Source organism: Triticum dicoccoides, chromosome 2A (genome assembly GCF_002162155.2).
Source record: "Triticum dicoccoides isolate Atlit2015 ecotype Zavitan chromosome 2A, WEW_v2.0, whole genome shotgun sequence".
Classification (NCBI taxonomy): domain Eukaryota; kingdom Viridiplantae; phylum Streptophyta; class Magnoliopsida; order Poales; family Poaceae; genus Triticum; species Triticum dicoccoides.
Window position 1 is genome coordinate 205,793,983 of NC_041382.1, and position 12,818 is coordinate 205,806,800.

A 12,818-nucleotide genomic window follows, 5' to 3' on the forward strand; every position below is an offset into this window, starting at 1 on the left:
ATATAAGATGTTTTTGCACTTCAGGTACAGAGGTAGTATTGAAGAACACTAGTTAATTAATATTCTTATATCATCATACGCTAAATACCGGACGGACCTATGATCATGGCATAGTTGAATAATAATCGTAGTAGCATGTGTTGTACTATTATTGTATTATGTCATCAGCTAATCACCATACCTAAGCAGCAGCAGCTAATCACCATACCTAAGCAGCAGCAGAAGCATGAGCAGAAGAAGCACTCAACCACCAGGCAGGCAGGCAAGCAACACAAGAAGGTCACATGCAGGGATGGGGAGGAGCAACCATACTATGTGCTGTGGCCAGCTCACTCCGCTGCTGAGCTGGCGGACGGCCACATGCATGGCACCACCAGCTCAGCCAAGGAAGGAATTCCCAGAGCAAGGAAAAGAATCCCACACAAAATGCCAGCCAGCCCCCGAATTGGCTCCCCAGCCAGCCTTTTCCCTTGTTCTTTTCTTGCTTGTAACACAGCCACAGCACTGACAAACTTAATACTAGTATCACACAGGAGCATGCATGCACGGACAGACCAGAGAGAGAGAAAAGAAAGAGGAGGGAAAACAGAACAAAAAAGAAGCGCAAAAGGTGCCCACATCTCCATTAAGTACACACATTCTTCCAACCTCTGCGGGCATTATCAGTCGTTGCAGCACTTCTCACTCATCACCACAGGTTCTGTCTGATTTTACACAAGGGGAAAACTGCTGAACTTCTGCATTGTCTCGGTCTTCTTGTCTTTCTCTCTCCTCCTCCTCCTCTCCTCACACGCTCATTCATTCTCACTTCTGGTCCAGGTGCTCTTCTCCTCCTCCTGCCTCTATCCTCTCCCTCAGCCCAGGAACACCTGCACATTCACAGCAAAAAGCAACAGCTTGTTCAGACACTTCTTTTTTACTGTGCTATTCCAGCTGTAGCCTGTAGTAGGCTTCAGCGGTAATTTAATGCGGCGCATACAACTGTGCGCAGGTAAAACTACTAGTACTGCCGCTGCTGGCTCGCGAAATGGCAACAAAAAGGACTCAAAAGGAGTTCTTCACTTTCCTTCTTTTGGGGTACGGTACTCCGGCTATTTAAAGCTTCATTCACATCAATCATGTGAGGTTTAGCCATTGGGGAAGCCAAAGTGAGCTCTTGACACCGAACCTTGGTTCCCTCTACTTCTAGAACTTCCCTGGCTTAAGCTATGGACACGCTGTGTTCTTGCGAGGTGTGTTGTGGCATCAGCTTTTCTCCATCAGTCCGGTGCAGATAGCAGCAGCGGGAAAGAAAAGAGGGCACGAGCCGCAGGTCAGAGAAGGACAGGCGATGAGATGAGACACACATTCTAACATGGAAAGATAACAATCTTGCAAATGAGAAAAGCAACGAACCCAGCCTGGTAGCAAACCAGAAAGGGATTAAGGAGAGACAGAAATTTTTTGGCGTGTGGTTAACTCCTCAAAGAAATGGACACACGGACTCGAGCCTTGTGCTAGGAAAAAAACTTTGCTTTAAAAGCAAATAAGAGCAGGAGTGCAAGCATCTAATGCTTGTTGCTCTTCTTCTTGCCACTTGCAGCACTGCAACTTGCCTCCTGATCCTCCTAATGCACCATCACAAAATTAGGTTCGGGTTAACCCAATGGTTCCAGATTATTTAATGTGTGTGGCCCAATTGATCTAGGGTTTACTCAATGGAGAGTAGTACTAGTATAGAAGTAAACAAAATCACGAGAGCTTGCGCCTGAATCTACCGACACCCAACCATGGCTAAATTAATGAGCTCCAATTCCCATTATTACACTACTAATAATAATTCACTCAACCAATTGGGACACAAGAGGGGATTAAATTTGGTAAGTCGGGATTAATGGAACTCTGATTTATAAATGTGCCTGAAGGACTTCGAATTCCAGAGCTGAAATCATGGCTTTGATTTCAAACACCAGAGCAAGTTTCATGCGAATTTATTGTCCCCGAATTCAGCTATAACTGAAGCCATTAATCACCCACCCCTCCAGGAATTACTCCTCAACAAGCTTCCAACCCAAAGAAACATTAAAATTCCAACTTTCCAGCTCCGTCTCACCGAATCAATTAGTAGAGAACAGCCTACTTGCCAACCTGTAACGGGCCTCCACTGACCCAGAACGATTGCACAATCGAAAGGGAAGAAATCCCGGATACGAACAATCTTCGCTCAAGAATCCCCCGTTTTTTTCTTCCAATCGACTAGGGGAATCCAATGTTTGCGGCCACCAAGATCACGACGCGGGATCGAATCAGCAAACCGGGGACGCAGGGCCGAGCTCAGATGAGAGATTGGGCATGACGAATTCGAACCAAAACCTCCATCGCAACGAAATCTTGGCGCAGAGCTGCTCTGATTGGACGTCGAAATAAACGCCCAGCGAGAAGGGGAACTTCCTACCGACTAGCAACTTTAGAGAGGGAACAAATCTGAGACATCCCAGAGACGGAAATCTCACCTGGACTATCCCTCCACCTGGCGGCTTCGACGGCGCCCATACTGGTGCTGGCTGACGGCTTACAGTCCGGCGGCTCCTCGAAGAGCGACCTCGAGAGCCTCTTGTGCGCGTAGCCGATGTCGAACAGGATGACGCCGGAGCCCGGGTCGGAGACGAGGATGCCTTTCACCGGGAGCCACATGAAGAGCTCCTCCTGAGCCAGCCCCTCACAGCCGCGGAGCGCGCCGAAGCTGAGATTCCCTCGCATCACGGTGTCGAAGAAAGCCAGGTCGCCGTTGTCGTACGTCGCGTAGCACGGCGCCGACAGCCGCGCCTCGAGCAGGCCGTTCCCCTCGTCCAGGGTGTAGGACTCGACGCCGCGCGGGAGCAGCCCGCCGGGGAGGCCGTGCGAGCGCAGTAGCTTGTGTATCGAGTCGGCGGCGGGCGCCGCGCGGGCGAGCGCGAGGGGCGGCGCGGCGGCCAGCAGGAAGAGGCAGAGGCAGGCTAGGAGGGCAAGCCGGCAGGAAGGGCGAGGCCGTAGCTCCGCCATAGGAGCGGCGGCCGCGGCAGCTAGTTGGCGGTGGTGGTGGGGGTGGTGGGAACGGGGATGCGGGTGGGGGCGAGGCGAATGGGAGGACGGACGAGGGGAGGTTTTAAGGGAGCAACGGGTGAAATACATAACAGACTGGGGTAGAAAATTGGGGTGAAATACCTTTGTTTGGAAGATTTCTGTTAGAACCTTTGTTGCATAGCGGTTAGAATGACATTTCTGCCCTTCGCAGATATGGAAACAAGTTAGTTAGGGGTTGCTACTTTCATTTTTGCTTGTCACAGGTTTCCCTTACAACACAAAAGCGGCGATGAAAATTCAAAAATTCAAAAATTAACAGTCCGCACGACCGTTTGCTTGATTTGTCGGTTTCGAGCGTCACAAGCTCACGATGCGATGAATTACCTGCTTTTTGGTCAACCTGGGGGTATCAAAAGGATTGTCGTGTTTTGCCCTGGCGTTGTGTTTCCTCATGCATCTTGTCCGGATTGGTTCCACTGGAGGATATATTTCCCCTTCGCTAACCGAATAGAAATTAAACACTTTTGTGGTTGTTCGATTTCATATTGCCATATCAATAACCATGAAATCAAAGCTAACGATTCACGAGCTATGTAAGTGGATGATCACCACACTAGTGGTGACGCTTTTCATCCATTTGATGCTGCTGCAAAAATATACTTCCTCCGTTTGTGAAAATGAGGTTTATACTTTTTTCTGGAGTTAACCCGTGCATAGTTTGACCCCGTTTATAGAAAATGTCAGCAACAACTACAATACTAAATAGATATAACGTGAAAATATATTTTATTGTTTATCTAGTGATATCAACTTGGTATCGTAGTTCTTGGTAGTTTTTCGTACAAACTTCGTGAAACTTTATAGTGTTTGTCTTCAGAAAAAATACGCCTTCTTTTCTAACACAATGGAGTAATATTTTGTGTACATCATTTATAATATGGTATTTCTAACAATGAACTTTTAAGAACTTAAATGAATAAAGTGTTAGTCCAGTTATTAGTCTCGAGTGCCAAATTGTTGGTCAATTGTGTGATTTCCTCTCACCTAGCCACCACCAAAAGAAATGTGCTCTTTTGCAATGCATGATTCCTCGTATTTTCTGTTCTCGACATGGTGACCATATTTGTTTCTATTTTGATGTGTTTAGAATTTAGTTGCACTTCTTGACCTCATGGCAACTTTGGGAAGAAACTAGTTGGTGAGCTTTTATCTTGTTATTGCCATGTTCATATTTGTCTCCTGGAATGTTATTCTTTTGTTTCCAGGTCACACACAACACTATTTGTCATGTTGAGATGGTTGTGTTATATGCGCAATGTATTTTTTAGTCATCCCATATGTCACAATTTGCTGCAAAAGTGTAACTCACCTTGGCATCTATGTTCACTTTTGCACCACCTCCATTTTCTAATGGTTTTTTAGGGGGGGGGGGCTTCATTCAACCTTCTACACTTTGTATTCAAATGCAAACATTTCTAGTGTGTGCACAAATGTAGAGGGAACTCAACCTAACTTCAAGTTAAAAAACCAGTGATGAGATTTACACAATATTTTTTTTAGATTGGGATAACTATATTGTCATCACCACCAAAGGGGAGACTGAAAGGACATCTAGCCCCTAACAAGGGTTTTACTGTTAATGAGATTATGATTAGACAACTAACTATGCTACGAGCTTGTTCTCACTACACACACCATTGGACATGAAACATAAAGTTGGTCGGCGACCCCCTTAGCTAAAAGGAAAAAGAAGATGGCACATCGATTTTCTATCAGTGATTTCTCAATTTGATTTGTATGTATGTTGTACTATTAATAGGGGATACACCATGGATTGGAGTGTGGGAATCGATAAACACGATAAGCCATGCCACCAATATCCCATGTGAGAATGAGCCCAACATCCAGCGTGTTATTTGCTACTAGTAAGGGTCGGGCGCTTGTCAGATAGTCTGACTTGGTGTTTGCTTTCTGGAACGAGTCAGATATTTTGATTTGAGTTGGACCATCCTATAGGTCAGACTAAGCGGCTGCTTATGATCAGGCATGCGTCGGACCCCGGCCCACATTGTCTGACAGGTCAAGACAGTCTGACTCGGGTCGGACCGTCCGACTTTATCAGAAGATCAACATAGCTAGGGTATTTTTGGGACCTATAAATAGGACACCGCTTCCCCACGAGGAAGGGGGTGCATCCAATACTTTCTCCACCATTGTTCTACACCTAAAAAAGCTTGAGCCTTCCTATCCATCCATTGATTACGTCCTTTAGGGAGAGCTAGAGGAGATCCTCATCTACTACTTCACCACAGAAAAAACTTGAGTTTGTCTTGTTACTATGGGGTTTTGTGGGGAATCGTAGACAATTGATGTTTCCCGGGATCTTCCAAGTTGTAAGGTTGTGCCCTGGTCTAGTTTGTGAGGGTTTGGAGCTTGCCCGAAAATCTATCTCTACTGATTGGGAACTTGGGCATTTACCAATAATCTTGGAGGTTTAGGTGAGACATTCGTTGTCATGGGGGCATTCGTTATTTCCTACCTCTTTGCATAATATAGGGTGTATCACCTAGTTGCATATCTAGAGAACTTTCATTTCCGCACTAACCTCTAGAAGCAACTAAGAAAGTATTAAATTTGGTAGTCTCCTATTCCCCCCCCCCCCCCCCTCTAGTCCACATTTAGCACATCTTTGATCCTACATTTATCATATTATTGACCATGAAATTTTGAAAAAGCAAGAAATAAACATTTTGTGTTAGAACCATTGATTGCCTGAGTTATCTATTTTGAGCATCACGTCTTCGGTCAATTATGAGCTTTTGTTTATCCAAATGGTTGTATTGTGCATGATTACATCATATATTTTTTTTGTGCATGGTTCCCTATTTGGTTCTTATAGTGATAGTTTTCCTTATACGGCGTGAAAATTTGGAAAATAAGTTCTTGGTTGTTTTGGTTTTTCCTTTATGATGTCGGAATGTATGGCAGTTTAACCATGAAAGTTTGAGAATTAAAGAAGTAACAGTTCACACCAACTGAATAAACCAATACTATGTTACTCGGTTCTAAACATGAGGCAAATGGGAGAAAAATGTGATATTTTTATGGTAAGAAAGTGGAATTTCAAACAATGGGGAAATGGGAACAAAACATTTAACGATAAGAAATGTGATCTCTAGGTAGAAACAACTGGCCTTATTTTAAATATTTCTGTTGGAGGTTCTTGTGCGACTATTAGTATGCTAGTTTTCCCTTCAAGGTCAAAAAAGAGATTTTAGAAGGTTCTATTTAATTTCACATTTTTATTGTTAAGGTTTTTGGTACTAACTAGTAAGTACCTACATAATTGGCATGTTTTGTTGTATTTGATTACATCATGTTTTTTCATGCTTAGTACCCCAATTGGTTTCAATATATTTTATTTTAGAATTTCAAATTCCTTTTAGCAACACCCATGAATTAGTGAGGGTGTGGCACTTTGTGGGTAAGGTTTTTGGTACTAACTAGTAAGTATCTAGATAATTTACATGTTTTGTTGCATTTTATTCCAACGTGTTTCTTCATGCATAGTTCCCCAATTGGTTCCAGTATTTTAAATTTTAGAATTTCAATTTTCTGTTAGCAACACCGATGAATTTGTTTAGGGGTAGCACTTGTGGGTATGGGTAATTATATATGACATTGTATTATTTTACTAACAATGCATTTACAAATTGTTAAGTTTGTTAAGTTGTCGTATTTGACTTCTAAAGTACTGGCCAATCATGTATATGTGTACGCCTCATGCATAACGAACCAAAGAACCATTGTGTTATGTCATTCATGATTCCATTTTTGGCAATTGTTTCCTATCTTCTTGTATTTAAATTGCCTTTGTTTCTTTTGTCGGCGTGTGGAAATTTTGTAAAAGAAATAATTTTCTGTTGTGGATTTTTGGTTTTTCGTTAATCAGAGTAACCACGTAACGTAATTTTTTGGAAATTAAGAAATGTAGTCCATGCGCTAAACCGAGTTTTAGTTTTGAGCGCCACGCTTTAGGTGGTTTTGTTCACTTGACTATCATCATGTTTTTCATGCATTATTCTATCAAGTGTTTTAGTTCATGATGCTCGGATTGGTTTTTAATTTTTTTACTTACATTGGAAGATTTTTTTTCCTTTGATGACCAATTGATTTTTTTATAGAATGAAGTTATCTTGGGGGTCTCTATTCATTTCAATAATATATAGTTATGGATTTTGATTTAATACATGGTATATATAAGCATGAAAATATGGAAATTATAATACATAATAGTTCGTACATTGAATCAAGATTGCTTGATCTCAGTTTTGGATCATTTTGTTTTTCATGCATGATTTTTGTATGCCTAACCTAACATAATTTGTAACATGGTCTTTGTAATCATGAAAAATATGAACTAAAAAATATAATAGTTTCAATGTTGAATCAATGGTTACTTGAGTTTTTTTTGTTTTGAGTGCCACACCATTGGACAAAGGATCCATAATATTTTTTTGTACACGATTGGTCTTGTATTTGATTGTCCATGGTGCCCGAGTTCTGTCAGTGATTAAGGCACTCACTAGGGAAGGGTGTTGTACAGGCGAAGTCTGACTATATCACCAACATGAGTTTCTAAGGAACTCCGAGTCTCACGTCCGACTAGACACCCATAAGGGAGAAGAACTAGTGCACTAATTTAGGGAACAATTAGTTATAGGAGATATGTTTCCTATAATAGTCGAGTCATCTGATCGTATTGTGTACCCCTGATAGAAACCAAAGTAAACCGACTAGGTATGCCTATATAAAGGACGTGTGCAGCTTCATGATGCCCAAGGTCTATCTCATAGGAAAAAATCTACACAGATAAACTTGTTATTCACCATATCATCAATAAAGAGAAATAGACAGGATGTAGGGATTTTACGATTGGGGCCTAAACTTGGGTAAAGCCAATGTGTCTTCTCCAATGCCAGTTGTATCCCTCAAGCACCACCCCTCCTCTACTCCTACACACCAGGCTTGTAAGATCGGAGAGCGTTATTCCTCAAAAGGTTCGTTCATATATTGTTGTATTTTGTACATGAAAATCATTTATGTTGTTGATTATGTTTGTTTGCTTAAACTATGGAAAAAATTAAGATGCAATCATTAGTTTTATTGATCATTAATTGAGTTATATGTTTTGTGTGTTACACGGTGGGGCGATTATGTGCTTTATCTATCATACAGCTCGATAAACCATTGCAATTTGGCATCCTTTATTTGTCGTGTTTTTTTTGTTCGTGGTGCTTGGATTGGTTTATATTTTGTTCTATTTTGTCTATGAGGTTCTTTCACAATGTTGTAGAATCGACTATCACCCTTTTTTTTTCCTATGTTACAATCCATAAATCATGTAGAATGTAGTACCATAGAACCTAATGACTACATTATCGAATAATTACTAGTATGACAATACAAATATGTTGTGCCTATCAATCATGGCATTACGAGCAAAGCCTATACATGATTACACCACTAGTTATACTAGATGATACCTCGCATGTTGTTGTGGGAATGTTTTGTGATATATTTAAATGAGATTTGGTTATATGGAACATGAGTATTTCGAATAATAATATGAGGACTAAAACTGACACACATATGATTTCTTGTATTTTATTATTAGATATTTGAAAAATATTAAATATAAATATAATAATATAATGAAAATTTTGGTTCACATTTGCATATTGAGGTGGGCATTTTCTCGTGCATGTTGCATGTTGAGATGGCATGCTTACATATTGAGAGAAATATGTTTAGGGGGCTAGCTATTTAGATATAGAATATTATGCAGTGTTGCTTATTAAATTGATCCTCGTGCACAACTATTAGATGCTCTTGCATCTACTCCATTTTTTATTCGTGTGACTCTATTTTCTCTTATTCCCTTTTTTGTATTTGTGTGTGTGGTGGGGGGGGGGGGATTTTAACTATGTGAAAAATACAAACATTTCTCATACACAGCGGGTTAAGAACGCAGAATGGAAATTGGATGTGAACATGGATGGTGATACAACATAAAGAGCACCTCCCATTACTATTATTAGTGGACTTACAATTCTATGAGAAAAATACAATGTGTTTTGAAATTAAACATGTATTCACCTCAACTAAGTATCTACAATCTTTCTTGGGATCATTCATGATTTGTTTCAAGAGCGCATCACATAACTTTGGAAACAAAAGTGTGTGCTTTCACCCTTTAGATATTGTTTGGGTGTACATCAAACTCTAAGGCACGATAAAACTATTGTTGACTCTCAAAAAGTGAGATGAAATATACGCTCATATATCATTCCAAAGAACACACATTTGATAATTTCAACGCCGTCCAAGTTGTCGTGTTAGTTTAAATTCTCATACCCATACAACTAGAAAACAATGGGTTCAAATTTTAAAATGAAAAGAACAATTTTATAGAATACAAAACCAACAAAAATCTCCTTGTTTTTAATCCAAAATAAAAGATACACAAAGTTTTAAAACTAAAATAATAAATCTTGGGAAACTAATTCACTTTGCAAAGAGAGCCTTGGTTCAGTGGTTGGGCATGCGGTTGTGCAGCCTAACGACCCAAGTTCAATTCCTAGAATTGACAGGTGATGCACAGGGTTTTTCCCCCATTTATTGAGGATCAAGTTTGGTGTGCCGTGGAACTACTCATCAAAAAATATCTTGATACTCATTTAAAAAATTATGAGGGCCATGTTTTTCTTGGTACTCATACCAAAATGGCCGTATGCATCCCTAGTTGGTGCAGAGGCCGGGGAAGTGAAATTCTCCCTGTTTTTAAAAGGTGGAATTCTCCCTCATTTTTAGACCCCCGCGTCGCCCCCCGCTCGGGCGACTCGGGTTGCTCCCCAACCCTAGCCGCCGCCGGGGCCTAGCCCATATTCCTCCCCTCCTCCCGCCGCCGTCGGAGGACGGCGGTGGCGGGGGCTCTTCCTCCCTCCCGCGTCTCAGGGATGCGGGTCCCCAACATGTGTGGAGGTGCGGCCGATCTAGAAGCGATGACGTTGGCTTCGACGGCGGCGACGGTCGGCCCTACCTCGGGCCACGGGCGGCTGCTGCGGCGGCTGGCCTGGGTCGGGCATCGGCGCGATGTGGTCTTCGGCGGCATGTCATCTGGCTTTAGATCGGCGGTGGTGTCGAGGGCCTGGTGGACTGCTTGGCGGCACCCATGGCAGATCTGTTCTGGCCGGTGTAGCCAGTGGTGGTGGTCATCTTCTTCGTCGGCGGTGGCCGGCCAGAAGCTTGGTGATCGGATCTCGAGATCCATCATCTAGTCCTCGCTGCGAGTTGTGGAGACATGGTTGCCGGTGAAAACCGAGCCGACGACAGACGATGGCGGCGTTCTACACCGTTACCTTGATGAAGGCATCGTCGTGTAACTACTATCAACACACTCGTGCTGCTCCGGGGGAAACCCTAGGATATGGTGTTCCAGATCGGACGATGGCGGCACTGCGGTGTCGTTTCTCTCTTGGGAGCATCGTTTGTGGAGCAGCGCTAGAAGTCAGAGGCATGAGGTGGAGCGGCTTCGTCTTGCACGGAGCTTCGGTGGAGATGTCAAGTCATGCCTGACCGACAGGTGCTACGCTTTGTCATGCCTGGTCGGCAGGTGCTACGCACGACAGATCTTCCAATGACTTCAAGCTGTGTCGGCCGGTGGTACTTGGCAGCATGGCGCTGAGGTGTATGAGTGATGTCTGCGACGTGCTCAGCTGCTTGCACGCAGGGAGGAGGTGCCGTTGGGCGCCTGGTGGCGTCGACGATAGCTAGACCAAGCAAGGTTGATGCATCAGTACAGTTCTGAAGATGGAGCGGTGGCAGTTGGCGGCGGCGGCCTCTGAGAGCACGTCGGACCAGTGTGTGTCCTAGACCCGGCAAGTGGCTAGGTTGGGGTCTCATGTCTTAGATGTTAGGCTTGGTTGCGATGTCTGTTTGGTATTAGGCCCAGACTATCTGCGCCCCTTCATCAACTGGATAGGTGTAGCGACAGTTTGTTGCTTAGACGACGACTTTAGTCTTACTGTTGTATGACTTTGTAAGGTCTTGTGAGAATAATTAATAAAGTGGCCGTATGCATCTCCTAGATACAGAGGCCCGGGGTCATCATCCTTTTCTAAAAAAAATTCACTTTGGGAACTCTGAGAAAGTCTAAAGGAAATGAAATTTTCTCCTAACTCCCCTTTAATTTCCAAGTAGAAAAGTGACCTATCTTTTTTTTCTCAAACTGGATTTTTTTGGAAACGGGGCAAAAAACTTGCCATTTTCATCGACTAAGAAAGAAGGTTTTACAAGTTTATGGCCCAAGGCCAGGGTTACAATTACTCTCACGTCATTACATTACATTTCGCCCCTGCTATACTCCACAGAGATGCCTTGTCTTTAGTCCTAACGACAATTACCCCCATGGGAACGCTCGTGTTACAAAAGACCCACACATTCCTCTCTTTCCGCAGCTCCCAAGAGATAAGCAACATCAGTGAAGCAAGAGTCCTTCATGATTGAGTCTTGTTGGTGGCGTAGTGGTTCCACCACTCTTTGACAGAAGCGGCGTTACCCAATCAGAAGGGTGAACATCATGAAGACCAAGTCGGCCCTTGATCATGCACCAAACCTGAACCATGTAACGACGCTGATATAGGAGGTGGGCCGCCGATTCCTAGACCTACTTTCAAAGAAGGCGAATGTTACAATTTGGCCACCCATGCTGCTGAAGACTGTCCGCTGTTCGAATCATGTTGTTGATTCCGAGCCAAGCAAAACAAAGTTGCAGTTAGTAGGAGCCCAAGTCTTCCACACCACTGGGATCATGGCTGTATTAGTGGAAAAAAATATTTGGAGGATAGAAAAAAAGGGTAAGAGTCACTTTGGCTTTGAGAGTTGGTGTTAAGAGATGTTTGGGTTTTAGAGCTCAAGGATGTAATATGCACTGAGCAGAGTAGTCTTTCCGCACAATTAAAACAAAAGGAAGACTGTACTTGAAGGGTGATACAACTTATATGATTTGTATCAATAAAATTTGCCTTTGTATCAAAGTAGCTAGTTGCATGTAATGGTGTTGAGGTGTTGTAGGCCACTACAGAATCATGTCACTTGTATCAAGGATAGATGGAAGTGTGTTATTTGTAAGTACCATGTGGTTCATACTACTAGAAGTTAGTTGCATGGAAAGTTGAGCTGAATGAGAGTACACTGGCTGTTCTATTTTTTTGCGAATGTACACCGGCTGTTCTAGAAGATGTTATTTTTGCACAACAGAAAAAATATCAACTTAAGATTAGTTCTTCTCATTATCCTTCATATTCTTGATAGTGACAACAAAGGTGATGCAATAATATCTCTTGTTGGCTTTGGAAGCTTATTTTCTGCCAAGAGATAAGCACAATCTCCCGTGATCAAGGCTTTGTTCCTCTAATAATGGGGTAGCTAGAGATGTTTAACTTACAAGACTAGCAAAAGATTATACATCATAGATAGACCCACAACTTGGTAAGTACATTTCCTTTCCTACGGTTACTATCGCACACTTAAAGTTTATGTATGTCATTTTCGTATCTGTGAAATTGTTCACAAAGTCACAAACAAATCTCCATCATTCGACTAGTACGCATTAAAGTAGCAATCAATCATGTACACAAAAATGATGAACCGGTCGAAACATTTCCTTTTATATATTTCATCAGCTACAGGTTAAACACATGTACCCCCCCCCC

At 42.6% G+C, this 12,818-nt stretch overlaps 1 protein-coding gene across 1 annotated transcript; it reads right to left on the minus strand.

Annotated features, from left to right (window-relative positions):
* Positions 1-505: 505 nt before the first annotated feature.
* Positions 506-3,082, minus strand: LOC119354228. The gene is made up of 2 exons (XM_037620941.1): positions 2,493-3,082; positions 506-869 (listed from the first exon to the last, which is right to left on the minus strand). The coding sequence occupies exons 1-2, from the start codon at positions 3,019-3,021 to the stop codon at positions 805-807; spliced, it is 594 nt and encodes a 197-aa protein (XP_037476838.1). The 5' UTR covers positions 3,022-3,082; the 3' UTR covers positions 506-804.
* Positions 3,083-12,818: the final 9,736 nt, after the last annotated feature.